The sequence below is a fragment of the Nerophis lumbriciformis genome, linkage group LG15 (assembly GCF_033978685.3).
Source record: "Nerophis lumbriciformis linkage group LG15, RoL_Nlum_v2.1, whole genome shotgun sequence".
NCBI classification, from domain to species: domain Eukaryota; kingdom Metazoa; phylum Chordata; class Actinopteri; order Syngnathiformes; family Syngnathidae; genus Nerophis; species Nerophis lumbriciformis.
The window spans coordinates 9690342-9717500 of NC_084562.2; the positions used below are offsets into that span (position 1 = coordinate 9690342).

The 27159-nt window shown below is 40.4% G+C and overlaps 2 protein-coding genes across 8 annotated transcripts in view; both read left to right on the plus strand.

Annotated features, from left to right (window-relative positions):
• The window catches only part of myo9aa (myosin IXAa), a 256934-nt gene extending 239154 nt beyond the window's left edge, over positions 1-17780 (plus strand). For 5 of the 7 annotated variants that reach the window (XM_061974888.2, XM_061974893.2, XM_061974890.2 and 2 more), the window contains 9 exons: positions 2158-2350; positions 2434-2562; positions 2646-2751; positions 2847-2978; positions 8135-8258; positions 11733-11750; positions 11932-12140; positions 12222-12364; positions 16381-17780. In XM_061974888.2, coding sequence (XP_061830872.2) covers positions 2158-2350; positions 2434-2562; positions 2646-2751; positions 2847-2978; positions 8135-8258; positions 11733-11750; positions 11932-12140; positions 12222-12364; positions 16381-16880 — 1554 coding nt within the window. In that variant the 3' untranslated portion in view covers positions 16881-17780. The remainder of the gene's footprint in view (positions 1-2157; positions 2351-2433; positions 2563-2645; positions 2752-2846; positions 2979-8134; positions 8259-11732; positions 11751-11931; positions 12141-12221; positions 12365-16380) is intronic. The other 2 variants (XM_061974889.2, XM_061974894.2) reach the window with 1 other exon arrangement.
• A 2552-nt stretch (positions 17781-20332) lies between these two features.
• Positions 20333-27159, plus strand: part of scamp2l (secretory carrier membrane protein 2, like) — a 27361-nt gene continuing 20534 nt past the window's right edge. Inside the window, exon 1 of the mRNA XM_061974887.2 lies at positions 20333-20507. Coding sequence (XP_061830871.1) covers positions 20451-20507 — 57 coding nt within the window. The 5' untranslated portion in view covers positions 20333-20450. The remainder of the gene's footprint in view (positions 20508-27159) is intronic.

The following is a 27159-nucleotide window of genomic DNA, read 5'->3' on the forward strand; positions in this document are numbered from 1 at the left end:
GATACACTTACAATTAGTGCACCAACCCAAAAAACCTTCCTTCCCCATTTACACTCATTCACACTCATTCACACAAAAGGGTTGTTTCTTTCTGTTATTAATATTCTGGTTCCTACATTATATATCAATATATATCAATACAGTTTGCAAGGGATACAGTCCGTAAGCACACATGATTGTGCGTGCTGCTGGTCCACTAATAGTACTAACCTTTAACAGTTAATTTGTACTCATTTTCATTAATTACTAGTTTCTAACTGTTTTTATATTGTTTTACTTTCTTTTTTATTCAAGAAAATGTTTTTAATTCATTTATCTTATTTTATTAATTTTTTAAAAAGTACCTTATCTTAACCATACCTGGTTGTCCAAATTAGGCATAATAATGTGTTAATTCCACGACTGCATATATCCGTTGATATCGGTATCGGTAATTAAAGAGTTGGACAATATCGGAATATCGGATATCGGCAAAAAGCCGTTATCGGACATCCCTAGTTTTTATTTAAAAACATATAGTTCATATGTTTGGCCTCTGTTACTTTACACACAGTTTAAACAGTTAAACTGTGTTTGAATATTTAACAAAGTGATTATTTGGCGTACCACCAGTGGCACACGTATCACAGTTTGAGAGTCACTGTATTAGACCATTACAGTGTATTACCTCGGCCAGGAGCTTATGTGATAGTTGACGTTGGTTTGTCTGTCAGTTAGTTAGCAAAATACTGTATTTTCTAGACTATAAAGCGCACTGGTATGTAAGCCGCACTCACTGAATTTGAGAAGAAATCAATAGTTTTCCATATGTTAGCCGCACCGGACAATCAGCCGCAGAAATATGCAATGCAAAATAAATATTTACACAGAAACACTCTGTAAATGTGTTTACTTATATACATTAATTGTTTCCAAATGGTGCCTGTTACACAGCAGTAAAACGGCTGATCAAACAAAACAGAAGTCATCGTCATGGACCCACTGGCTGCTCTCCAATCAGCTAAACAGACTCAATAACTCTACAGTGACGTTTTGGTGAATTTACAAAACTGAAATAATACAAAAAGAATGCCATTGAAAGTTAATAAAAATAACAGACACCCATAAACGTGTTAGCATGTTAGCTAATGATAACAGCGTATTCATCACACGCAAACGTTTCTTTGAGTGATGAATGAAGAATCCATATGAGTAGAAACCGCAGCGGTATGGCGTAGTGGGTAGAGCGGCCGTGCCAGAAACCTGAGGGTTGCAGGTTCGCTCCCCGGCTCTTGACATCCAAATCGCTGCCGTTGTGTCCTTGGGCAGGACACTTCACCATTGCCCCCGGTGCCGCTCACACTGGTGAATGAATGATGAATGAATGATAGGTGGTGGTCGAAGGGGCCGTAGGCGCAAACTGGCAGCCTCGCTTCCGTCAGTCTACCCCAGGGCAGCTGTGGCTACAAATGTAGCTTACCACCACCAGGTGTGAATGAATGATGGGTTCCCACTTTTCTGTGAGCGCTTTGAGTATCTAATAATAGAAAAACGCGATATCAAATCTAATCCATTGTTATTGTTATTATTATTATTATTATTATTAAACCCTATGGGCGAATAGTAGACGAAACAGCACTTGTACTTCCGGTTGAACGCTCAGTCTAAACAGAAAAGCACACGACTGATTTTGAGAATCAATTCCGACGGAATTCAGTCGGTGACTAGACAAGAGCGTTCACTTCGTTGCTTTCATTCTAGGTTATGGCCGGATTTTCATCTAACTTTAGGAACTGTTCGAAATCCGCAATGAACACATTTTGGAGCTGATTTGAGGGTTCGTTTCTCCTGTGTTATTTTACATTTACATAACAAGCTTCGACTTCTGTGTGCGTATTCTTGCGGTCCCGCCTCCACCCACAGAGACAAAGAAAGTGGATGACTAATAAGAGGCTTTGCTCCTTTAGCTCAAAAAGTTATTGGAGCATTTTGATTAAACTTTCAGGAAATGTCAGAAATAGGATAAGGAACAAACCGGTGATTACATTTTAGAGGTGATCCACATTACCGTCTGAATTCAGGACTTTGTTGCATTTAGGTTCTGCGTTCTCTGCGTTTTATACTGCATTTGTATCTCTGCCCTTTTTGACCGTCCATTGCTTTTGTGTCTCTGAATAGTTCGACCCAGAGCTTTCGCCCAAACAATTTGGTGTTGAGGTGTCCCGTCTGACAAATGACGAGCGAACAGTGCCCCTGGTGGTGGAGAGGCTCATCAACTACATCGAAATGCACGGTCTCTACACCGAGGGAATTTATCGTAAATCGGGCTCCACCAATAAAATCAAAGAACTCAAGCATGGACTTGACACAGGTAACTTTTAGCCAGCAGTAGTTTTGAAATTGGATATTGTTGAATTGAAGTACTTTAACTGTGTTGTGTCTGCGATGCCACAGATGTGGAGAGCATGAATCTGGACGACTACAACATCCATGTGATAGCTAGTGTCTTGAAGCAGTGGCTGCGAGACCTGCCGAGTCCTCTGATGACGTTCGAGCTGTATGGGGAGTTTATACGGGCTATGGGTAAGTGCCCCCCTCCATCCCTCGCCGGACAGTCTCTTCACAAGCGAGCCCCTCATCATACAAATGTGATTCTGCCTTCTCAGCTTTGCAGGATAGGAAAGAAATGATCAGAGGGGTGTATTCAATCGTCGACCAGCTAAGCAGAACTCACCTGAATACCCTCGAACGGCTCATATTTCATCTTGTCAGGTAATGAAAATTGAGATCTAATGAAAATTTGAATTTGATTAGACTTTTACATGTAACTCAGGCCGGATATTTTGACACTAAATCCATGCTTTCAGGATTGCTTTGCAAGAGGAGACCAACCGTATGTCAGCTAATGCCTTGGCCATAGTTTTTGCCCCGTGTATCCTGCGCTGCCCGGACTCTATTGACCCTCTTCAGAGCGTCCAGGACATCAGCAAAACCACAGCGTAAGCAGCCTGCACCTGTACTCAAGTGAAAAACTCAATGTCGTACTCATTTTGTCAAATGGACACTGCAAAAACTGAAAAGCAAATGTATCACAATTCATTTTAGAAATACACTCATTAATTGGGAGCTGATGGGGTCTGATGTCCAATTAAAATCCAATCTATTTAGTGGCCGTTCACATTACAAAATAAAGTGCGATGTCTAATGTGAACACAATCTGACCCGCATGCGGACATGACGTCATGACGGGTCGCTTCGACAGTCATTCAATTTCGTAACTACAGTGTTGCCTCGGTTTTTGTATGCTCCATTTTTGTAAGATTCTCCATCCATCCATTTTCTACCGCTTATTCCCTTCGGGGTCGCGGGGGGCGCTGGAGCCTATCTCAGCTACAATCGGGCGGAAGGCGGGGTACACCCTGGACAAGTCGCCACCTCATCACAGGGCCAACACAGATAGACAGACAACATTCACACTCACATTCACACACTAGGGCCAATTTAGTGTTGCCAATCAACCTATCCCCAGGTGCATGTTTTTGGAAGTGGGACTGTTTGACGAAAATGCTGGCTAAGCCCGGTTTTGGTATGCCATCTCAATTATCATACAGCTAGCGCAGTGGTTCTTAACCTTGTTGGAGGTACCGAACCCCAACAGTTTCATATGCGCATTCACCGAACCCTTCTTTAGGGAAAAATAAAATGTTTTTTTTTTTTTCAAATTCAAGACAAAGTTATATGTTTTTGGTAACACTTTAGTATGGGGAACATATTCTAAGTAACAAAGACTTAATTTAGAGTTATTTGGACATTAGGGGAACATATTCCAAGTAATAAAGACTTAATTTAGAGTTATTTGGTTAGACATGCACCTGGGGATAGGTTGATTGGCAACACTAAATTGGCCTTAGTGTGTGAATGTGAGTGTGAATGTTGTCTGTCAATCTGTGTTGGCCCTGTGATGAGGTGGCGACTTGTCCAGGGTGTACTCCGCCTTCCACCCGATTGTAGCTGAGATAGGCTCCTGCACCCCCCACGACCCCGAAGGGAATAAGCGGTAGAAAATGGATGGTTAGGGTTAGGGTTAGGGTCAGGGTTAAAGGGTTAGGGTTATAATAAGGCCATGCCGAATAAGGCATTAATAAGTACTTAATAATGACTAGTTAAGAGCCAATATGTTACTAATTTGCATGTTAATAAGCAACTAATTAATGGTGAATATGTTCCCCATACTAAAGTGTTACCATGTTTTCTTACTGGTGCATAAAATGAACCGTGCATGAACATCACCTTGTTCAAACAACAAAACTAACAGTGCATAAACTCACAACAAATTACACACCTGCAAATCAGTCAGCTGTTGCCGTATCCGTAATACGCCGATAGGGAGAAGTCCGCCGAACCCCTGAGGCCGACTCACCGAACCCCTAGGGTTCGATCGAACCCAGGTTAAGAACCACTGAGCTAGCGTTTTAAATAAAGGTAAAAAAGTAAGTTAACTTAGGCTATGGGCTTATGAGTCGAATATCCAATTCTGATTTTTTTGTCAAATCCGATCTTTTTAGTAGCCGTTCACATTACAAAACATCCATCCATCCATCCATTTTCTACTGCTTGTCCCAAAAATGCCATTTCTATTGTGAATGCAATCTGGCCTGCATGCAGACATGACGTCATGATGTCACACGCAATGCAGCGTTCACGGAATAAAACATGGCTTCCACTCTAATAGCTTTTAGTACTTAGACTTAGACTTAGACTTCCTTTTTATTGTCATTCAAATTTGAACTTTACAGTACAGATAAGAACAACATTTTATTTAATTAGCTCATGGTAGTGCAGGATAAAAAAGCAATAAGGTGCATATATAAATACATAAATAGGTTACTGTACAGATAATTATATTGCACGTTTCCACATGCGTCCACATTTATGGATGTATGTTATATTGTCTTTTTTATTCCCACGAGTTAATCCATTTTGGGGGGAGTTGAGGGGATAATTTAATTATGATGCGTTCAAGAGTCTTACGGCCTGAGGGAAGAAGCTGTTACAGAACCTGGAGGTTCTGCTTCGGAGGCTGCGGAACCTCTTTCTAGAGTCCAGCAGTGAAAACAGTCCTTGGTGGGGGTGGGAGGAGTCTTTGCAGATTTTCTGAGCCCTGGTCAGGCAGCGGCTTTTTGCGATCTCCTGGATAGGAGGGAGAGGAGTCCTGATGATCTTTTCCGCCGTCCTCACCACTTTTTGGAGAGACTTCCAGTCTGAGGCACTACAGGCTCCAGTCCAGACAGAGATGCTGTTGGTCAGCAGGCTCTCTATAGTGCCTCTGTAGAATGTGCTGAGAATGTGGGGAGGGAGCTGTGCTCTTTTCATCCGACGCAAAAAGTGCATGCGCTGCTGAGCTCTTTTTACAAGGTTATATTGTCAGTTATCTGCACCCCCAGGAACTTGGTGCTGCTTACCATCTCCACCGCTGTGCCGTTGTACTGGCGCATTTGTGGCAATTTCAAGGATTTTGTGCAATCAAAGTCAACATTTTCTGAACCAAATTATTGCGGGTAGAAGACTAACAAATAAAAGTATTTTGGTTCTGGCAGTTTTATGGGCTATTTTGCTTTGATGTCTGCTTGAAGAGCGTGTCTGTGGGCAAGCAGTCGAAGACAGGAGTGGTGGAAGTTTCACGTGAGTTCCTAAAACACTGTATTTTACCTCTTTTCTGCTCCGTCGTCAACTATTTTTTTGTAACCGTCTATTTTGGCGAAGAATTATGACGCTTATCTCTTTTTGATGACGTTATGGTCCTATGAATGCGACATTGAGGACGCATCGCATACATATCCAATTTACATCCACATACGAAAGAGGTCTGGGTCGGATATAAACATTTGGAATTGCGCTGTTCACACAAACATGGAAAAATCTGATACAGGTTGCATATGGACAAAAAAAATCGGAATTGACCTGCAGTGTGAACAAGGCCCTAGAAATTGATTTGTTTTTACATACTCTTTTAGACCATTTAGATTATCTTGGGCAAATTAAAAGGCCACTCTAAAGCTGACAACATTGGCACTTATTTCATAAGCCTGGACATAAAAATTATGTCTACAAGTAGAATTTCCCCGAAAATAGACATAGTAGTGATTTCAGACCCTTTTTCCAACGAGTTTCAGCACTTTTTGCAACGTTCACTTTTAGCTCCGAAATGTGGGCGGGCTTAGATTTGACCATCTACGGTCCGTAATATCATCTCTAAAGGTTCAGAGAATTTGGAAAAATCACTGCATGTAAGCGGCAAGCCCGTGACTTTCGATCCCTCAGGTGGTACTGTATCAAAAAGCGACATCAGTGTGTAAAGGATATCACCACATGGGCTCAGGAACACTTCAGAAAACCACTGTCAGTAACTACAGTTGGTCGCTACATCTGTAAGTGCAAGTTAAAACTCTACTATGCAAAGCGAAAGCCATTTATCAACAACACCCAGAAACGCTTCGCTGGGCCTGAGCTCATCCAAGATGGACTGATGCAAAGTGAAAAAGTGTTCTGTGGTCTGACGAGTCCACATATCAAATTGTTTTTGAAAACTGTGGACGTTGTGTCCTCCAGACCAAAGAGGAAAAGAACCACCCGGATAGTTATAGGCACAAAGTTCAAAAGGCAGCATCTGTGATGGTATGGGGGTGTATTAGTGCCCAAGGCATGGGTAACTTACACATCTGTGAAGGCACCATTAATGCTGAAAGGTACATACAGGTTTTGGAGCAACATATGTTGCCATCCAAGCAACGTCTTTTTCATGGACGCCCCTGCTTATTTCAGCAAGCCACATTCTGCACGTGTTACAACAGCGTGGCTTCGTAGTAAAAGAGTGTGGGTACTAGACTGGCCTGCCTGTAGTCCAGACCTGTCTCCCATTGAAAATGTGTGGCGCATTATGAAGCGGAAAATACCACAACGGAGACCCCGGACTGTTGAACAACTTAAGCTGCACATCAAGCAAGAATGGGAAAGAATTCCACCTGAAAGCTTCAAAAAATGGTCTCCTCAGTTCCCAAACGTTTACTGAGTGTTGTTAAAAGGAAAGGCCATGTAACACAGTGGTAAAAATGCCCCTCTACCAACTTTTTTGCAACGTTTTGCTGCCATTAAAATCTAAATAAATGATTATTTGCAAAAAAAAATAAGTTTCTCATCAGCCTGCTGACATCACCTGCAATTTGTATATTGTTTAGTATGTTTTTGGTAGCATCTTCATCCTAAATCATGTTATTTTTAGGCAGAATTTAAGTAGCACTACAACTAAAGAAGTGGTCAGCCTGCCTACATTTCCAAATTATGGTAATATAAGCAAATTATGGACCTCTCCTGTAAAATTGACCCGCGTGAAATGGGATGGAACAAGCGAGAGGAGTGGACTTAGCGAAAATTATTGTAATGATTCTGACTTTGGAGAAGAAAGGTTTTGGTCCAAGTGTGGATGGAATAAATTAAAGTACAATTAAAGTCAGAACCTGCAGAAAAGCAAAGAAAAAAGTGTAGACCCGGCAATCAAAAGCGAGCAAAAAAAGAGGGTAAGCCGCTAGTATTCTATTTTGTGTCCTCTTCCACTGATGTTTTTCTTTGAGATGCTTGAGAAAATGCAGAAAGAGCATGGGGAAACACAGACTATGGTGGCTACGGAAGAGCAGGGAAGTCTGGAAATGGTGATTCTTTTATATTTATTTTTGCTCATAATGTTAAATAAACAGGCCGTGTCCAGGGTGTACTCAAAAATTACTTCCAAAATCCCTTTTAAGAGCAAAAAATACATCAGGATAAAATTCGGTCATCTGGATGCTATGAGTCCTTTACGGACTAAGATATGAGCTTGCTTTTTCGGTTCCTTGTTATAGAAGAGCAAGTTTTGCAAGCAAGTAGTGAAACATTGAACTTGTGCATGCAAAAGTTTAGAGAAAGTCAAATTTAGTTCACCTGTGAAGGTTAAAGCTCATTTAGTGCGCTGAAATTTCAGCCTGAACCCAAATATCCCAACTTTTTATATGTGGTGTTTTTTCTCACATGTGCCCGGAAAGGCCTGGAAATGCTTCAGGTGTTTGCGGTGTATTTACTATATTGAACGAGTATTTCCTGTCTTGTTTGTGTCTCTCCATAGGTGTGTTGAGCTCATCCTAGGTGAGCAGATGACAAAGTACAAAGTGCGACTGAAGGATATTAACACCTTGGAGTTTGCTGAGAATAAGGCCAAGTGCAGACTAACCTTCCTTCGAAGGTCAATGGTAAGATCACACCAATGTAATTGTTACTTCTAAAAAAAATTCCATAAAATCTGTTGATTTTTAGACCTTTCGCTCCCTAACAAGCCACCACAGTACCCAGAAATTTACACTTTATAGCCGTCGAAATACAAAACCAGTTGGCACGTTGAATAAATCATAAATAAAAACAGAATACAATGATTTGCAAATCCTTTTCAACTTATATTCAATTGAATAGACTGCAAAGACAAGATACTTAACGTTCGAACTGGTAAACGTTGTTATTTTTTGCAAACATTAGCTCATTTGGAATTTGATGCCTGCAACATGTTTCAAAAAAGCTGGCACAAGTGGCAAAAAAGACTGAGAAAGTTGAGGAATGCTCATCAAACACTTATTTGGAACATCCCACAGGTGAACAGGCTAATTGGGAACAGGTGGGTGCCATGATTTGGTATAAAAAGCATTTTCCATGAAATGCTCAGTCATTCACAAACAAGGATGGGGCGAGGGTCACCACTTTGTGAACAAATGCGTGAGCAAATTGTCGAACAGTTTAAGAACAACATTTCTCAACGAGCTATTGCAAGGAATTTAGGGATTTGACCATCTACGGTCCGTAATATCATCTCTAAAGGTTCAGAGAATTTGGAAAAATCACTGCACGTAAGCGGCAAGCCCGTGACTTTTGATCCCTCAGGTGGTACTGTATCAAAAAGCGACATCAGTGTGTAAAGGATATCACCACATGGGCTCAGGAACACTTCAGAAAACCACTGTCAGTAACTGTAGTTGGTCGCTACATCTGTAAGTGCAAGTTAAAACTCTACAATGCAAAGCGAAAGCCATTTATCAACAACACCCAGAAACGCCCCCGGCTTCGCTGTGCCCAAGCTCATCCAAGATGGACTGATGCAAAGTGAAAAAGTGTTCTGTGGTCTGACAAGTCCACATTTCAAATTGTTTTTGGAAACTGTGGACGTTGTGTCCTCTGGACCAAAGAGGAAAAGAACCATCCTGATTGTTATAGGGGCAAAGTTGAAAAGCCAGCACCTGTGATGGTATGGGGGTGTATTAGTGCCCAAGACATGGGTAACTTACACATCTGTGAAGGCACCATTAATGCTGAAAGGTACATACAGGTTTTGGAGCAACATATGTTGCCAACCAAGCAACGTCTTTTTCATGGACGCCCCTGCTTATTTCAGCAAGCCACATTCTGCACGTGTTAAAACAGCGTGGCTTCGTAGTAAAAGAGTGTGGGTACTACACTGGCCTGCCTGTAGTCCAAACCTGTCTCCCATTGAAAATGTGTGGTGCATTATAAAGCAGAAAATACCACAATGGAGACCCCGGACTGTTAAACAACTTAAGCTGTACATCAAGCAAGAATGGGAAATAATTCCACCTGAAAAGCTTCAAAAATTGGTCTCCTCCGTTCCCAAACGTTTACTGAGTGTTGTTAAAAGGTGGTAAAATTGCCCCTGTGCCAACTTTTTTGCAACGTTTTGCTGCCATTAAATTCTAAGTAAATGATTATTTGCAAAAAAAAAAATTACATTTCTTAGTTCGAACATTAAGTATCTTGTCTTTGCAGTCTATTCAATTGAATATAAGTTGAAATGGATTTGCAAATTTCATTGTATTCTGTTTTTATTTACCATTAACACTTGCCAACTTCACTGGTTTTGGGTTTTGTACATTCCTGAACTGTGTCATCCCGTTGTCATTATCCATTTTGGGCGCACTCACACTCAGCCATTTTAATAACCGTGCCAGACATGGGTGGACCATAATTTCCCCCTCCCTCGTCCACCGCTAGCCCGCCATCACGCCGCTTCTATTTTTCATGAGTTGGCATTTCAAAGCGTGGACCCAAACCTCCAATCATGCTGGGATATGCCAAGTGTAACCGATGCAGTGCACTATGGCGGGTCAAATGGGACAAAATTAAATAAATAAATACATTACTTAAATGTGTCTTTAAATATAATCAAATCTATAAATGTGTTACTAATTTGTCATTAATTTATTTAATGTAAAAGTACATAATTTGTTTTATTTAATTAAAATATTTCAATATTTTATTATTCCATGATTAAATTAATAATTTCACAATTTAATCAAGTATTCAATTATTTCATGAACCTGTGTGTTTAATGAATGTATTTAATCCCTCAAACTCACCAATTAAAATCAGTGGGCAGGGCGAACTGGAATCTCGTCTCAAGATTTCTTTGGCCTAAACCTGGAACTTTGAAAGACCTTCAAAACATGGCAGCGAAGGAGGGGAAACTCGTACTCTCACTTATTTGGGAGTTAGTGGTTAGTATTTTTAGAACTTGTGGAGCATGTGGAAGCAAAATCAGCTGATCAAGAGCATGTAGCGGTTGATGTATTATTGAAGTTGTCTGAGTTATTTCCGCACTTCCTGATGAAGATATCGATCAGTACTCTTCTGCTGAGTGCTGGATAACCAATCAGGTGTTAGGACCCGCCCACTGGCTGAGTTTGAAGTTAAAGTTAAAGTACCAATGATTGTCACACACACACTAGGTGTGGTGAAATTTGTCCTCTGCATTTGACCCATCCCCTTGATCACCCCCAGGGAGGTGAGGGGAGCAGTGGGCAGCAGCGGTGCCACGCCCGGGAACTATTTTTGGTGATTTAACCCCCAATTCCAACCCTTGATGCTGAGTGCCAAGCAGGGAGGCAATGGGTCCCATTTTTTATAGTCTGTGGTATGACTCGGCTGGGGTTTGAACCCACAACCTACCGTTCTCAGGGCGGACACTCTAACCACTAGGCCACTGAGTAGGATAAGATAAATTCATGAAGTGGTATTTGTTTATTTAACACAAGTTCATGACAAAAATTTATCAAATCAGGAAATAATTAAAACATGAAATAATTAATTAAATTGTAAAATAAATAATACAATTGTGAAATAATTAATTAAATCATGACATCATTGAATAATTATTTTAAATATTGAAATAAATTATTAAATATTGTATTTTACAATAAATAAATTAATGACACATTTGATAACATATGTATGTATTGAATTCCAATTATAATCAATTGACATTTTCAATTAATTATTTAAAGATTACATTTTGTTCTATTTGACCCTCAATAGTGTACAGATTACCTCGTTCAAGAATGCCCTTAGCCTTTTTTTTTTTTTTAATTTACGATGCATACTGGTTTCCATATGTCCTCACATCCAGCATTACGTGGCTTTAAATCTTGAAAAGCTTTAAAACACAACACTTTTTTTTATTTTACATCAGTCTGAATATTGAAATACTGAAATTAATCATTTGTGCTTAGTGAAAACCATCCATTGCAAACATTTCTAAGCCTAAAAGTTATTTGAAAATAGACCAAGAAAAAGCAGCTAGGACTCACAGGCCTTGACGGTGCTTTTTTTTTTTAAGAAAGAAAAAAAAAATCCTCTTCTAATTTCCTTTTTATTTGTTTATCTCACAGTTAAATGCGACTAAAAAGGTAAAGTGTGTGTTGATCAGTGATGTGCTGTGTGTGTTGTCAGGTGTGTTGGGCTTTGCGGGTTCTGTTTCTGACAGCGTTGCCCTCTTTGGTCCTTTGCTACGCAACAACTTCTAATGCATGCAATAAGATTTGCAGTGAGTGTGAAGTAAAACCGCCCCCGTTTTTATTTATTTTCCAGGGAAAAGGCCCCTTTCGTAAACTGAGCTTCCACTCGCCGTCACCGCCTGTGAGTCCACGCCTACTGCCTTTGACAGACGCCGTGGAAGTGGAGAGCGAAGGGGAAGAGGGAGCAGAGTCGATACCGGAAATATTGGAATGTCAGCACGCGGCCATGCAGCGGGAAGAGAAAGTGCTGACGGAGCAAATTGAAAACCTGCAAAAAGAGAAGTAAATGCTGTCACTGCACTTGATTGTCACTGCGTATCTAATGATGCTCACTGGCTTGATGTGGGGGGTTTGCACCGTTAGAGAGGAGTTGACTTTCGAGATGCTGACTCTGGAGCCGCGAGCATCGGACGATGAGACCCTGGAGTCCGAGGCCTCTATCGGCACAGGTGACAGCTCCGAAAACCTCAACGTGGAATCTGAAGGGACCGTTTCGGACTTCTCTGGTATGCCACTGTATCAAAAGTGTAACTACTGTACAGTAGATCGCATAAACACAGCCACTAGGGGGCCACATGATCATGGTCTGGGCAAAGTTGTGTATAGAAAAGAGTATGGCCGATTCGGTTTCAAAGTTGGTAGCAAACATGGCGCCCTGCAGTCATTTACTGGACTTATTTGCAAATCCCAAATACACAACAGAGGGTACCAATAGGTAAGAAAAGTTGGTTTGGCTTAATATGTCGAAACAAAACGCCAGATAATGTCTCCTATAGGGTTGTGCGGTATACCGGTATTAGTATAGTACCGCGATACTAATTAATCATATTCGGTACTATACCGCCTCTAAAAAGTACCGGTCCCCTCACTCCCCCTGTTGGCGTCACGTCATGACATTGCTGGTTTACGAGCAGACGAGCATTGTAGATTCCTAATTAAGCTTTTAGCTTGACGCTCCTCTACTTTCTCCTGCTCCGCTTGCTGCGGCAACAACAAACAAAACTCCAGACGGTCCTCTTCGTTTTGTATCGTTTACTTGTCACTTAATTATTCAAAAACGTAAAACAATAACGATGTGGGAACAAATGAATGGCAAAATGAAGCAGTAAAAAAGAGTTAGAAAAAGTAAGAGTAAGAAAACGTAAGAGTGAGGTCAAAAAACTGTGTGGCTCAATTCCCCCGCACCTGACTGCCATTACCCACAATGCACTGTGTCCAAAAACCAACCTACCACACAGATCCTTCCGCCATATATACAATCAAACAGTTACGTCATCAAATTATTTAGACAAATGTAATAATTACAAATGAAGTGTACCTTATAATGATTCTAAGCATGTTAATAAAGTAAATAGTCCCATTTTGGCTGAATAAACAAAAAGCACCTTCCATAAAATGTAAATGAACTTAAACAGCATTTAGGCTCCTACAAGCATGTTCGGCAGCGCACAATCACGGAGTACTTACACGCAGACACAGTGTGTAGACAGAAAAAGGAGAACGGACGCATTTTGGCTTAAAAACTAACGATAAAGGTGAAGTTATAACACTGAAACATCCTCAGGAAGAAGTGCTTTAAGACATGGCTAGCTAGCTAGCGGCTAAAGTCCAGCTACTTCTAAATCACTAATCCTCGCCTCCATGGCAACAAATAAAGTAAGTTTCTTACAAGTATCATCCCTGCAGGACGAGGAATAGCTAAACATGTTTCACTACATACCGTAGCTCACCGGCATCAAAATTGGTGGATCTACACCTAACATCCACTGTAATGATACCAAGTACAGTATCGTATCTAGTCGATATTACTATGATTACGTTGATATTTTTTGGCATCACACCATCTTCATTAGTTTAAAAAAAAAATGTATATTATGTTTATAAACTCAGGAAATATGTCCCTGGACACATGAGGACTTTGAATATGACCAATGTATGATCCTGTAACTACTTGGTATCGGATCGATACCCAAATTTGTGGTATTATCCAAAACTAATGTAAAGTATCCCAACAACAGAAGAATAAGTGATTATTCCATTTTAACAGAAGTGTAGATAGAACATGTTAAAAGAGAAAGTAAGTCGATATATTAACTGTAAATTAAAAAGTAAATTAATTATTAATTTTCTACCACTTGTCCTTAATCATTTTGACAAAATAATAGAATGGAAAATGACACAATATGTTACTGCATATGTCAGCAGCTAAATTTGGAGCCTTTGTTTACTTATTACTAAAAGACAAGTTGTCTTTTATGTTCACTATTTTATTTAAGGATAAACTTGCAATAAGAATCATATGTTTAATGTACCCTTAGATTTTTTGTTAAAATAAAGCCGATAATGCCATTTTTTGTGGTCCCCTTTATTAAGAAAGTATCGAAAAGTATCGAAATACATTTTGGTACCGGTACCAAAATATTGGTATCGGGACAACACTAGTGTCCTAATAGGTGTTGTATTGGGGTCCTTATACACACACCAAAATAATACCCGTATGTAGAAGCACAGTACGTCTGACTACGGTAGCCGAAATGCTCCGACAATCCATCAAGCGGTTACCAAAGTCGTACCAAAACATTTTTGACCGACTTTTGAGCGCCGTGTGTAATGTTCTATATTCACAATGAAACAACAAAGTTTTTGTGTTGCTTGCTTACCGGTACTTCCTAGCATCATTTATTAAACAGGCGTCCACCTGCAGTCCACATGTATCTCTTATGTGTGACTGCCATCTACTGGTCACACCTATCATTACACCATGTACCACAACCAGAATTAATACATACAGGACTGTCTCAGAAAATTACAATATTGTGATAAAGTCCTTTATTTTCTGTAATGCAACTAAAAACCTGAAAATGTCATACATTCTGGATTCATTACACATCAACTGAAATATTGCAAGCCTTTTATTATTTTAATATTGCTGATTATGGCATACAGCTTAAGAAAACTCAAAAATCCCATCTCAAAATATTAGAATATTTCCTCAGACCAAGTAAAAAAAAAGATTTATAACAGCAAAACAAAATCAAACATTTGAAAATGTAAATTAATGCACTCAGTACTTGGTTTTTTGGGAATCCTTTTGCACGGATTACTGCCTCCATGCAGTGTGGCATGGAGGCAATCAGCCTGTGGCATTGCTGAGGTGTTATGGATGCCCAGGATGCTTCAATAGCGGCCTTTAGCTCATTTGCATTATTGGGTCTGGTGTCTTTCAGCTTCTTCTTTACAATACCCCACAAATTCTCTATGGGGTTCAGGTCAGGGGAGTTGGCAGGCCAATCGAGGACAGTAATGCCATGGTCAGTACACCAGTTACTGGTGGTTTTGACACTGTGGGCAGGTGCCAGATCATGCTGGAAAATGAAATCATCATCTCCATAGAGCTTTTCTACAGATGGAAGCATGTAGCCATATTCCCATGGTCAAGCCACTCCTGAACTCAAGACAACAGAAGAAGCGTCTGACTTGGGCTATGGAAAAGAGGCACTGGACAGAGTCCTGTTTTCAGACGAAAGCAAGTTTTGTATTTCATTTGGAAGTCAAGGCGCTAGAGTCTGGAGGAAGGCTGGAGAGGAGCAAAATCCAAGTTGCTTGAAATCCAGTGTGAAGTTCCCACAGTCAGCAATGGTTTGGGGAGCCATGTCAGCTGCTGGTGTTGGTCCACTGTGTTTCATCAAGTCCAGAGTCAATGCAGCTGTGTCCCAAGAGATTTTAGAGCACTACATGCTTCCATCTGTTGAAAAGCTCTATGGAGATGATTATTTCATTTTCCAGCATGATCTGGCACCTGCCCACAGTGCCAAAACCACCAGTAACTGGTGTACTGACCATGGCATTACTGTCCTCGATTGGCCTGCCAACTCCCCTGACCTAAACCCCATAGAAAATCTGTGGGGTATTGTGAAGAAGAAGCTGAAAGACGCCAGACCCAATAATGCAAATGAGCTAAAGGCCGCTATTGAAGCATCCTGGGCATCCATAACACCTCAGCAATGCCACAGGCTCATTGCCTCCATGCCACGCCGCATTGATGCAGTAATCCGTGCAAAAGGATTCCCAACCAAGTACTGAGTGCATTAATTGACATTTTCAAATGTTTGATTTTGTTTTGCTGTTATAAATCTTTTTTTTTTTTACTTGGTCTGAGGAAATATTCTAATTTTTTGAGATAGGATTTTTGAGTTTTCTTGAGCTGTATGCCATAATCAGCAATATTAAAATAATAAAAGGCTTGCAATATTTCAGTTGATGTGTAATGAATCCAGAATGTATGACATGTTCAGGTTTTTAGTTGCATTACAGAAAATAAAGGACTTTATCACAATATTCTAATTTTCTGAGACAGTCCTGTATGTTAGGTGCACTGTCAATTTTTGAGAGAACGAAAGCTATTTAAGTTTGCCTTATAGTCCGAAAATACGCTTGGCAGGTTAAGAGGCCGTGATAACATTGTGGTGTATGTCTTAAAAATGACACGGTTCGGATTCATGTATTTGCATCCTCCACGCAGAGAGAGGTCCTGTATTGACTTCCCCCTGGTCCCGGAGATCTGACGTGAAGAGCCCGCGCCAACGCACCCTCAGACGGCAACACGACTCCTTGGATTCGGTGGACTCTTGCTCCGCCGTTCCCGCCTTCTCCACCTCGTCGCACTTCCAGCTGTCGCCCTCCCCCGTCGCCAACACCACCCGAGGCTTCCGCTTCCACTCCACTTCCAGGTCCCTCCCCTCCTCCTCCGGCTCAGGCGCGGCCCACTCCCAGAACGCATCTCAGGCGTCCTGCTCTGACAGTTTCAGCCTCAGTCCCACGGCGGAGGTGGAGGGCGCGTTTGACGAGAGGCCGCAGTTCACCAGCCGTGGCACCTACAACCAGGAGAAAGGCAAGCAGAAACTCAGGGGGGGCAGGCATATATCCCAGAGGCTCGCCAGAGAAGTTGGGGGCCACGGCAGGGAGCCCCCAGATTTACAGCAGCAGCTTGTGTTGTACGGCAGTAATGAATTCATGGTCTGAAGAAAGCACTCCCACTTATTAGCCTTTCGAACTCCTCAAGAATTGTCCCCAAGTGCCGTGAAAAGCATTTTTCCACCGAGCTGCTCAGAGGAAGAGCACAGCGTCCACCCAAGCTCTCACAGTGCCTTGGCAGCTCCCAACTCGGCACCCAAGAGGCGACGCACTGATCCGGAGTCCAGAGCGAAGGGAATGTTGGAATATGCAAACGACTACAGCATCAGGGAATGTTCCGGAACGAGAACGCTGCAAAAAAGAAGAAAGAGCTGATGTCGTATGGAAGCTAAATCTCCCAATTAGTAGCTGCTTTATGAGTTTACAGTTCATACCAATCATTATAAACTGTGGTTGCTCTATTATATGTATTTAATGTTTCTTTTTGGATGTCACAGAAATGCATATTCGCTCATTATATACAGCTATAAATACTGTACAAAGCCGGAACACCAGCTTGTGCTGGGTAGTTGAAGTCAAATATTTAATATTACTTCTTTTTTTTTTTTTTTTTTTTTGCCATATCTTGGACAAAGAGTACAGATTCTGGGAATGGAGGCTTTATTTGTTTGTTCATATGCCAAGTGCTCACGAGAGGCTACATGCACGTATTATTGTGTGAATGAAACACTAATTGTCCCCACTACAAGGGAGATACCACCGTCAAAAGGGACCAAGTTATCTGGTGTGTATTCCTGCCAATGGGACCTGTGCATTGCAAACCAGATGTGTATAAAAAATGTTGCATTAACTATTTAACAGCCATACAGCCACTGTAATGTACAGTACAGTCCATATGTACAGGATAGAAATAAAATGCCATCTTATTGAAATCTTACCTTCATAATGTTTGCAGAAAATATTACGTCTGTCTTAGTTGACTGAAAATGCAACAATGCATTAAATAAATTTGGCACATCCACTTTAGTTAAGTTCTACTGTAAAAAGTCAAGGTCTATGTGCATACTCTAATAAAATGATTATCATATTTTTTTATATATGTAAGGTGAATGATAAACTTTGATTTTGTCACATGAGGACATTTTTACATGCAATCCTTAAATGAATAAGTCCCCAGTGTGATGTTTTTGTTTATCTTAAATTAATGTTTTCAAACATTGTGGAAAAATATGATAATTCATCACGTTAGTAAAAGATTATTGTGATTTTTTTTTTATTCAGCAGTAATTTGTTGTGGAGCATTCAGCTCAGAGGTGTCCAAACTTTTCACAAAAAAAATCAAAGGACATATATATATATATATATATATATATATATATACAAACCCCGTTTCCATATGAGTTGGGAAATTGTGTTAGATGTAAATATAAACGGAATACAATGATTTGCAAATCATTTTCAACCCATATTCAGTTGAATATGCTACAAAGACAACATATTGATGTTCAAACTGATAAACATTTTTTTTTTTTTTTGCAAATAATCATTAACTTTAGAATTTGATGCCAGCAACACGTGACAAAGAAGTTGGGAAAGGTGGCAATAAATACTGATAAAGTTGAGGAATGCTCATCAAACACTTATTTGGAACATCCCACAGGTGAACAGGCTAATTGGGAACAGGTGGGTGCCATGATTGGGTATAAAAGTAGATTCCATGAAATGCTCAGTCATTCACAAACAAGGATGGGGCAAGGGTCATCACTTTGTCAACAAATGTGTGAGCAAATTGTTGAACTTTTTAAGAAAAATCTTTCTCAACCAGCTATTGCAAGGAATTTAGGGATTTCAGCAGCTAGGGTCCGTAATAACATCCAAGGGTTCAGAGAATCTGGAGAAATCACTGCACATAAGCAGCTAAGCCCGTGACCTTCGATCCCTCAGGCTGTACTGCATCAACAAGCGACATCACTGTGTAAAGGATATCACCACATGGGCTCAGGAACACTTCAGAAACCCACTGTCAGTAACTATAGTTTGTCGCTACATCTGTAAGTGCAAGTTAAAGCTTTACTATGCAAGGCGAAAACCGTATATCAACAACACCCAGAAACGACGTCGGCTTCGCTGGGCCTGAGCTCATCTAAGATGGACTGATACAAAGTGGAAAAGTGTTCTGTGGTCTGACGAGTCCACATTTCAAATTGTTTTTGGAAACTGTGGACGTCATGTCCTCCGGACCAAAGAGGAAAAGAACCACCTGGATTGTTATAGGCGCAAAGTTGAAAAGCCAGCATCTGTGATGGTATGGGGGTGTATTAGTGCCCAAGACATGGGTAACTTACACATCTGTGAAGGCGCCATTAATGCTGAAAGATACATACAGGTTTTGGAGCAACATATGTTGCCATCCAAGCAACGTTACCATGGACGCCCCTGCTTATTTCAGCAAGACAATGCCAAGCCACGTGTTACATCAACGTGGCTTCATAGTAAAAGAGTGCGGGTACTAGACTGGCCTGCCTGTAGTCCAGACCTGTCTCCCATTGAAAATGTGTGGCGCATTATGAAGCCTAAAATACCACAACGGAGACCCCCGGACTGTTGAACAACTTAAGCTGTACATCAGGCAAGAATGGGAAAGAATTCCACCTGAGAAGCTTAAAAAATGTGTCTCCTCAGTTCCCAAACGTTTACTGAGTGTTGTTAAAAGGAAAGGCCATGTAACACAGTGGTGAACATGCCCTTTCCCAACTACTTTGGCAGGTGTTGCAGCCATGATATTCTAAGTTAATTATTATTTGCAAAACAATATATAGTTTATGAGTTTGAACATCAAATATGTTGTCTTTGTAGTGCATTCAACTGAATATGGGTTGAAAAGGATTCGCAAATCATTGTATTCCGTTTATATTTACATTTAACACAATTTCTCAACTCATATGGAAACGGGGTTTGTACATGTATTTGTCTGTACATGTATGTATATAATGTATGTACAGTGCATATATATATATATACATACAGTATATACATATACAGTGTATATAAATATATACATACAGTATATACGTATACAATATATATATACATTTATACATACAGTATATACATATACAGTATATATATAGATCTACACAGTCTCATACATGTAATTGAATGGTATTGTGCTGAAAATCTTAATTTTTCCTCAGGGATTAATAAAGTATTTCTAATTCTGATACAGTATGCACATACAGTATCTATATATACGTAGATGCTAAAGCTTTTGTGTTATTAGTTATCCGCTTTCAACTTTTTACCTTTATATTGTGCCTTTTTGTTTTTTCTTCTGTTGTTTTGTTTGGTTTTATTCCTATAAAGTGCCTAACAAAAAAAACTAACTCATTGTTCTCAAACCGGTCTCAACTTGAGCACACCTGATTTAGAATGTGACTCGTCCCAAATCGACAACATGAAACTAATAGTGACTAAAAAAAAAAAAATCACACTTAATGTTGTAAATGACCTCACTTATATGAACCATCGATCAATCGACTCGAGCTTGCGTCACAGTGCTATGACGTGCCTACCTGTCGAGTGACGCATGCGCAGAAGCCCACAGCGCCATCAGGAGCAGCTGCAGCCAGGGCGAAGCAAGAAGGTGTCTTGTTTATCAAGAAATAAACAAACCCTACAATGTCGGAATTTGATAGCAACCCTTTTGCAGACCCCGTGGACGTAAATCCTTTCCAGGTGAGACTTTGTTGTGTTCTTTTCTTTTCAATGTGACAACCGACTTTAGTCGTTTAGTCTGTGCTAGCTAGCTAGCTGCTGAAACCTGTTAGGTGGGTTGTTGGGTTTGGCGTCAACATTTCCTGCCTCGACACACGTAACATTGTTTAACTTCATGTGTCATGTCGTGCAAATGTTGTGCGACAGTAAAGAAAAGACACTATAAATGTTTTTTGATAGCTATTCTTACCTGCACAGGTGATCGTCACAACAGGTGTTAAGCCAACTCTTCCGCTACGCCAATTCTAAACAAACACTACAGACTTTTGTTAAGTAAATAATATTTTGAATGAATAACATCTGTTTGGTGTGTTCATGTGTTGTTGTGTGTGTGTGTATATGGTGTTTTTGTGTGTGTTGCTCTCAGTAATGTTACATTTGTGTGGGTTGCATATTCTTTTGTATAGATATGTCCGATAATTTCTTTTTATGCCGATATTGTCCAACTCTTAATTACCGATACCGATGTATACAGTCGTGGAATTAACACATTATTATGCCTAATTTTGTTGTGATGTCCCGCTGGATGCATTAAACAATATAACAAGTAGTGATGGGTCGATGAGGCGTCGTGAAGCGTTTCGACACATTGCAAAACTGTATTGATACTGTGTCGATACTAGGGATGATGTTTGATAAGAAATTATCGAGTTCGAGCCTATTATCGAATCCTCTTATCGAACCGATTCCTTATCGATTCTCTTATCGAGTCCAGATAGGTTGTTGTATATGGAAAAAACACATATTTGTTTTAAAGGCCTACTGAAATGTGATTATTTAAACGGGGATAGCAGGTCCATTCTATGTGTCATACTTGATCATTTTGCGATATTGCCATATTTTTGCTGAAAGGATTTAGTAGAGAACATCGACGATAAAGTTCGCAACTTTTGGTCGCTTGCCTGTACCGGAAGTAGCAGACGATATGCGCGTGACGTCACAGGTTGTGGAGCTCCTCACATCTGCACATTGTTTACAATCATGGTCACCAGCAGCGAGAGCGATTCGGACCGAGAAAGCGACGATTTCCTCATTAATTTGAGCGAGAATGAAAGATTCGTGGATGAGGAAAGTGAGCGTGAAGGACTAGAGGGCAGTGGGAGCGATTCAGATAGGGAAGATGCTGTGAGAGGCGGGTGGGACCTGATATTCAGCTGGGAATGACTAAAACAGTAAATAAACACAAGACATATATATACTCTATTAGCCACAACACAACCAGGCTTATATTTAATATGCCACAAATTAATCCCGCATAACAAACACCTCCCCCCTCCCGTCCATATAACCCGCCAATACAACTCAAACACCTGCACAACACACTCAATCCCACAGCCCAAAATACCGTTCACCTGCCCAAAGTTCATACAGCACATATATTTCCCCAAAGTCCCCAAAGTTACGTACGTGACATGCACATAGCGGCACGCACGTACGGGCAAGCGATCAAATGTTTGAAAGCCGCAGCTGCATGCGTACTCACGGTACCGCGTCTGCATATCCAACTCAAAGTCCTCCTGGTAAGAGTCTCTGTTGTCCCAGTTCTCCACAGGCCAATGGTAAAGCTTTACTCATCTTCCGGGAATGTAAACAATGAAACACCGGCTGTGTTTGTGTTGCTGCAGTCGGCCGCAATACACCGCTTCCCACCTACAACTTTCTTCTTTGCTGTCTCCATTGTTCATTGAACAAATTGCAAAAGATTCACCAACACAGATGTCCAGAATACTGTGGAATTTTGCGGTGAAAACAGACGACTTAATAGCTGGCCACCATGCTGTCCCAAAATGTCCTTACAGTCCGTGACGTCACGCGCTGACGTCATCATACCGAGACGTTTTCAGCAGGATATTTCGCGCGAAATTTAAAATTGCACTTTAGTAAGCTAACCCGGCCGTATTGGCATGTGTTGCAATGTTAAGATTTCATCATTGATATATAAACTATCAGACTGCGTGGTCGGTAGTAGTGGGTTTCAATAGGCCTTTAACAAAAGATCACTTTTATTATATAAGAAAAAACTAAAATCTAATAAATAAATAAATATTGACTGTTACCCCCCTAAAAAAATAAAATAAATAAATAAATATTGACTGTTGTTACCCAAAGTATATTACCGGTAAGTGGGAGTTTTCAGAAAAACAAATATATACAGTAACACAAAAACAACCTGTCTCTGTGATCACTATAGGTGTATAAATAATAATATAGTGTTAAATAAAATCAGTCCCTTGGGCACAAAACTGAAAATAATACAGCTCTACAAAAAGTGCACTTCTGCTGCTATTTGACATAACTGTTTGTTTTGATGCTGTGACATTTTTCACTTTATTTCCTTATTGAAACAAAATTCTATGAAGAGAAATTTTGTTTGCAAATGTGGTTACAATGCTAAAAAATGAAAAGTTAAAACTAAAAAAAGAAATACACTTTATTGAGTTAACATTATTTCTTTATAGGGGGAAAGATGTGATGTTATGAGCTAGGGAATATAACAACTACACTACCCAGCATGCAACGGGAGTAACGAGCATGCGCGGTAGCCCCGAAAAGTGTTGTTGCATGTCGCCACCCGGCAGCTAAGAATGAGAGAGCATGAGGAGGTTGAGGTGGGGGTGGGGTGGGGGTAGCGGGGGGGTATATTTTAGCGTCCCGGAAGAGTTGGTGCTGCAAGGGGTACTGGGTATTTGTTCTGTTGTGTTTATGTTGTGTTACGGTGCGGATGTTCTCCCGAAATGTGTTTGTCATTCTTTTTTGGTGTGGGTTCACAGTGTGGCGCATATTTGTAACAGTGTTAAAGTTGTTTATACGCCCACCCTCAGTGTGACCTGTATGGCTGTTGACCAAGTATGCCTTGTGTGTGTGAAAAGCCGTAGATATTATGTGTCTGGGCCGGCACGCAAAGGCAGTGCTTTTAAGGTTTATTGGCGCTCTGTACTTCTCCCTACAACCGTGCACACAGCTGCGTTTTAAAAAGTCGTAAATTTTACTTTTTGATACCGATAATTTCCGATATTAAATTTTTAAGCATTTATCGGCCGATAATATCGGCAGTCCGATATTATCAGACATCTCTACTTTTGTACGTACACTATATTGCCAAAAGTATTTGGCCACCCATCCAAATGATGAGAATCAGGTGTATCAAATCAAGCACTTAGGCACGGAGACTGTTTCTACAAACATTTGTGAAAGAATGGGCCGCTCTCAGTCATTTCCAGCGTGGAACTATCATAGGATGCCACCTGTGCAACAAATCCAGTCGTGAAATTCCCTCGCTCCTAAATATTCCAAAATCAACTTTATTATAAGAAAATGGAAGAGTTTGGGAACAACAGCAAGTCAGCCACCAAGTGGTAGGCCACGTAAACTGTCAGAGAGGGGTCAGCGGACGCTGAAGCGCATAGTGCAAAGACTTTCTGCACAGTCAGTTGCTACAGAGCTCCAAACTTCATGTGACCTTCCAATTAGCCCACGTACAGTACGCAGAGAGCTTCATGGAATGGGTTTCCATGGCCCAGCAGCAGTATCTAAGCCACACATAAACAAGTCCAATGCAAAGCGTGGGATGCAGTGGTGTAAAGCACGTCGCCACTGGACTCTATAGCAGTGGAGACACCTTCTCTGGAGTGATGAATCACGCTTTTCCATCTGGCAATCAATCTGATGGACGAGTCTGGGTTTGGAAGTTGCCATTTTGGACTGCATTGTGCCGAGTGTGAAATTTGGTGGAGGAGGAATTATGGTGTGGGGTTGGTTTTTCAGGAGTTGGGCTTGGCCCCTTAGTTCCAGTTAAAGGAATTTTGAATGCTCCAGGATACCAAAACATTTTCGACAATTCCGTGGGATGGCACTTCAAGTTCATATAGTCGGGACCAGGGGTGGACCACTTGCCTGTGCATCGGTTGGGGACATCTCTCCACTCGGTACAGTCTGGACTCTCACTGTTATGTTAGATCCACTATGGACTGGACTTTCACAATATTATGCTAGACCCACTCGACGTCCATTGCATCCGGTCTCCCCTAGAGGGGGGGGGGTCACCCACATCTGCGGTCCTCTCCAAGGTTTCTCATAGTTTCTCACATTGACATCCCACTGGGTTGTGAGTTTTTCCTTGCCCTTATGTGGGCTCTGAACCGAGGATGTCGTTGTGGCTTGTGCAGCCCTTTGAGACACTTGTGATTTAGGGCTATATAAATAAACGATTGATTGATTGATGATATGTGAGTAAAGGCAGGTGGCCAAATACTTTTGGCAATATAGTGTATTTACCAAGGAACTGTGTTTGGTTTAACCTCAAGAACTTGTATCAAGGGCTACACAGCCAAAAGTTGATACATTTGAATTGTTTTTGTTCTGGAACAAACTGATCCATAATAATTGAAATTATATCCACATTTTATTAAAATGTATGAATGTATAAAATGTATTGTCATTACACATGCACAGTGTTGGTGCTAGGAATTTTCAAAATGAGGTCCAAGCAGTGGCGGGCCGTGCGTTTCCCACCTAGGCCTTCAGTGATCTCCGACTTCAGTAATTACCTCTCAAAATACCATCATTGATGTCACCACATGATCATTGCTAGAGAAATACTATACAGGAACACATTTACGCCCTACTGGGCATTGAATCACCTCAACATTGTACAAAACGGGTTATTTTCTGGCGCATTTAAAAATCAAATAAAAGGCATCAGCAATTAAAACGTATACCGTAAATTTCTCTGCTTGGCTTACGCAACTTCCGGTCAGTAAAGTTTGATTCAAAGTATACGCTTCTCAAAGATATATTAACTGCCCTGACCACGATGGTGACAAATACACGTGTAACAATGTTAATTAAATGACAAGCATGACACACTTTAACAACAATAGTTTAGTTGTAACAGAACAGCTACTGTCAACAACTTGTTATCTGATTGGTTATCGCAACTGTCTATCAACTCTATGTGTTCTCAAATTCATCTGCTAACGGTCCCGGTGAGTATCCAATCACAGGACGCGTAAATGTCACATTCAACGTGAAGCCATCTAGAAGGCCTTAATGACAACTTGTGATCTGATTGGCTATCGCAACTGTTTATCAACTGTATGTGTCCGTTCACTTACAGTGCACGGACGCCCGCATTGCTGATTCTGAAGGCGTCTGGCAGATTTGGTACAGCATGGCAACATAAGCTAGCTGAATTCTGATTGGATACAAACTAAAACTAAAAACAACAGCACTGGAAAGAGCATAATATGACATGAAGAGAATATGAATACTTTTAGATATTTACAGAAGTAAATTAAAAAATAATTGTATCTTTAATTATGATCATAATTTCTGGTTATGTAAGGCAAGCAGAGAAGGTCTTGCTGGCCCTGACGGCCCACCACTGGGTCCCAGGGACCCCATCGAGTCATAAAAATGGGGTCCCACTTTTTTGTGACCGTTTTGAAAACAAATGATAAATGTATGCATTATCTTGTTGTATCTCACATTCTATATTGTGTTTTGGAAAAAGGTTGTCATAAACGTTACTTAATTCATTAAAAAAATAATACAAAAGAGAACACATTTTTATGCATATGGTAAATTTATTCAGTTATAAACATTAATTTAACAAAAAATGTTTTTAATTTATTCATTTATTTCAGGCAATGACATCAAAAAAAGTGCAAGGTAGACAACACGTAATAATATAAATTAATATAATGCAAAAGATAATGTACAGTATGTAAGCATGATTGTCCAGTTTTTGCCTGAAAGGGAGTAGGAAGAAGATAATTTATTTAATCCCACCTCCAGTTCTCAATTCGGTGATTAATACATTGAGTTTCACTGTTACTTTGTTTAAGGATTATAATACAAATGTTGTATCATAGCGACATTACCACAGGTAACAATAATTATTACACTGTAACAATAATTTGCATTAACAATGTAGGAAGAATGAATCTACCAACAATGGTAATAGACAACATAGCAATAATGGTAAGGAAACATTGAGCACATGTTAACACTTTGAGACAGAGCACAACAGCAGGTTAAATTAACTCAATTCACTTTCTTCTTTCCTTCATCGATCTAAAGTTTACTGCTACCGGTATTTTTTTTTTCTATATTTTCATTTAATAAGTTGTAGATGTATTTATTTCAGAATAAAAGTGTAAAATGTTTTTTGCTTCGGTCATGAAATTATGATAGTTGTGTGCCAGGGAATACATGCATATGACAAATGTAATGGAATATTCTCACATGTATGTAGATAATCAGTCGTTTAAAAACGCCACATCTACACTTTCAAGGCAAATAATGCCAACAAACTTAGAATTTGGCAAGTTAGTTTCAATGTCATTTTATACAGTGGCCCTCAATGCCTCGAGCATTTCATCTCTGGCTTTGTGATGGCCATAAACTGTGTTCCCCTTTAAGAATGGCGGTGTGTGGGGTGACATGTGTAAGTGAGTGGGCAAGTTAGGAGAGGGAGCACTAGCATGTTCAGGAGCATGTTGGATGTCCGCTTGGCTTTGTGGAAAACATAAATAAAGAGTTGTACCAAATCGACGGCCTCGTCATTCCGACCAAAGAGCGGAACTGTAGGGACCCACTGCCGGGTAAAATG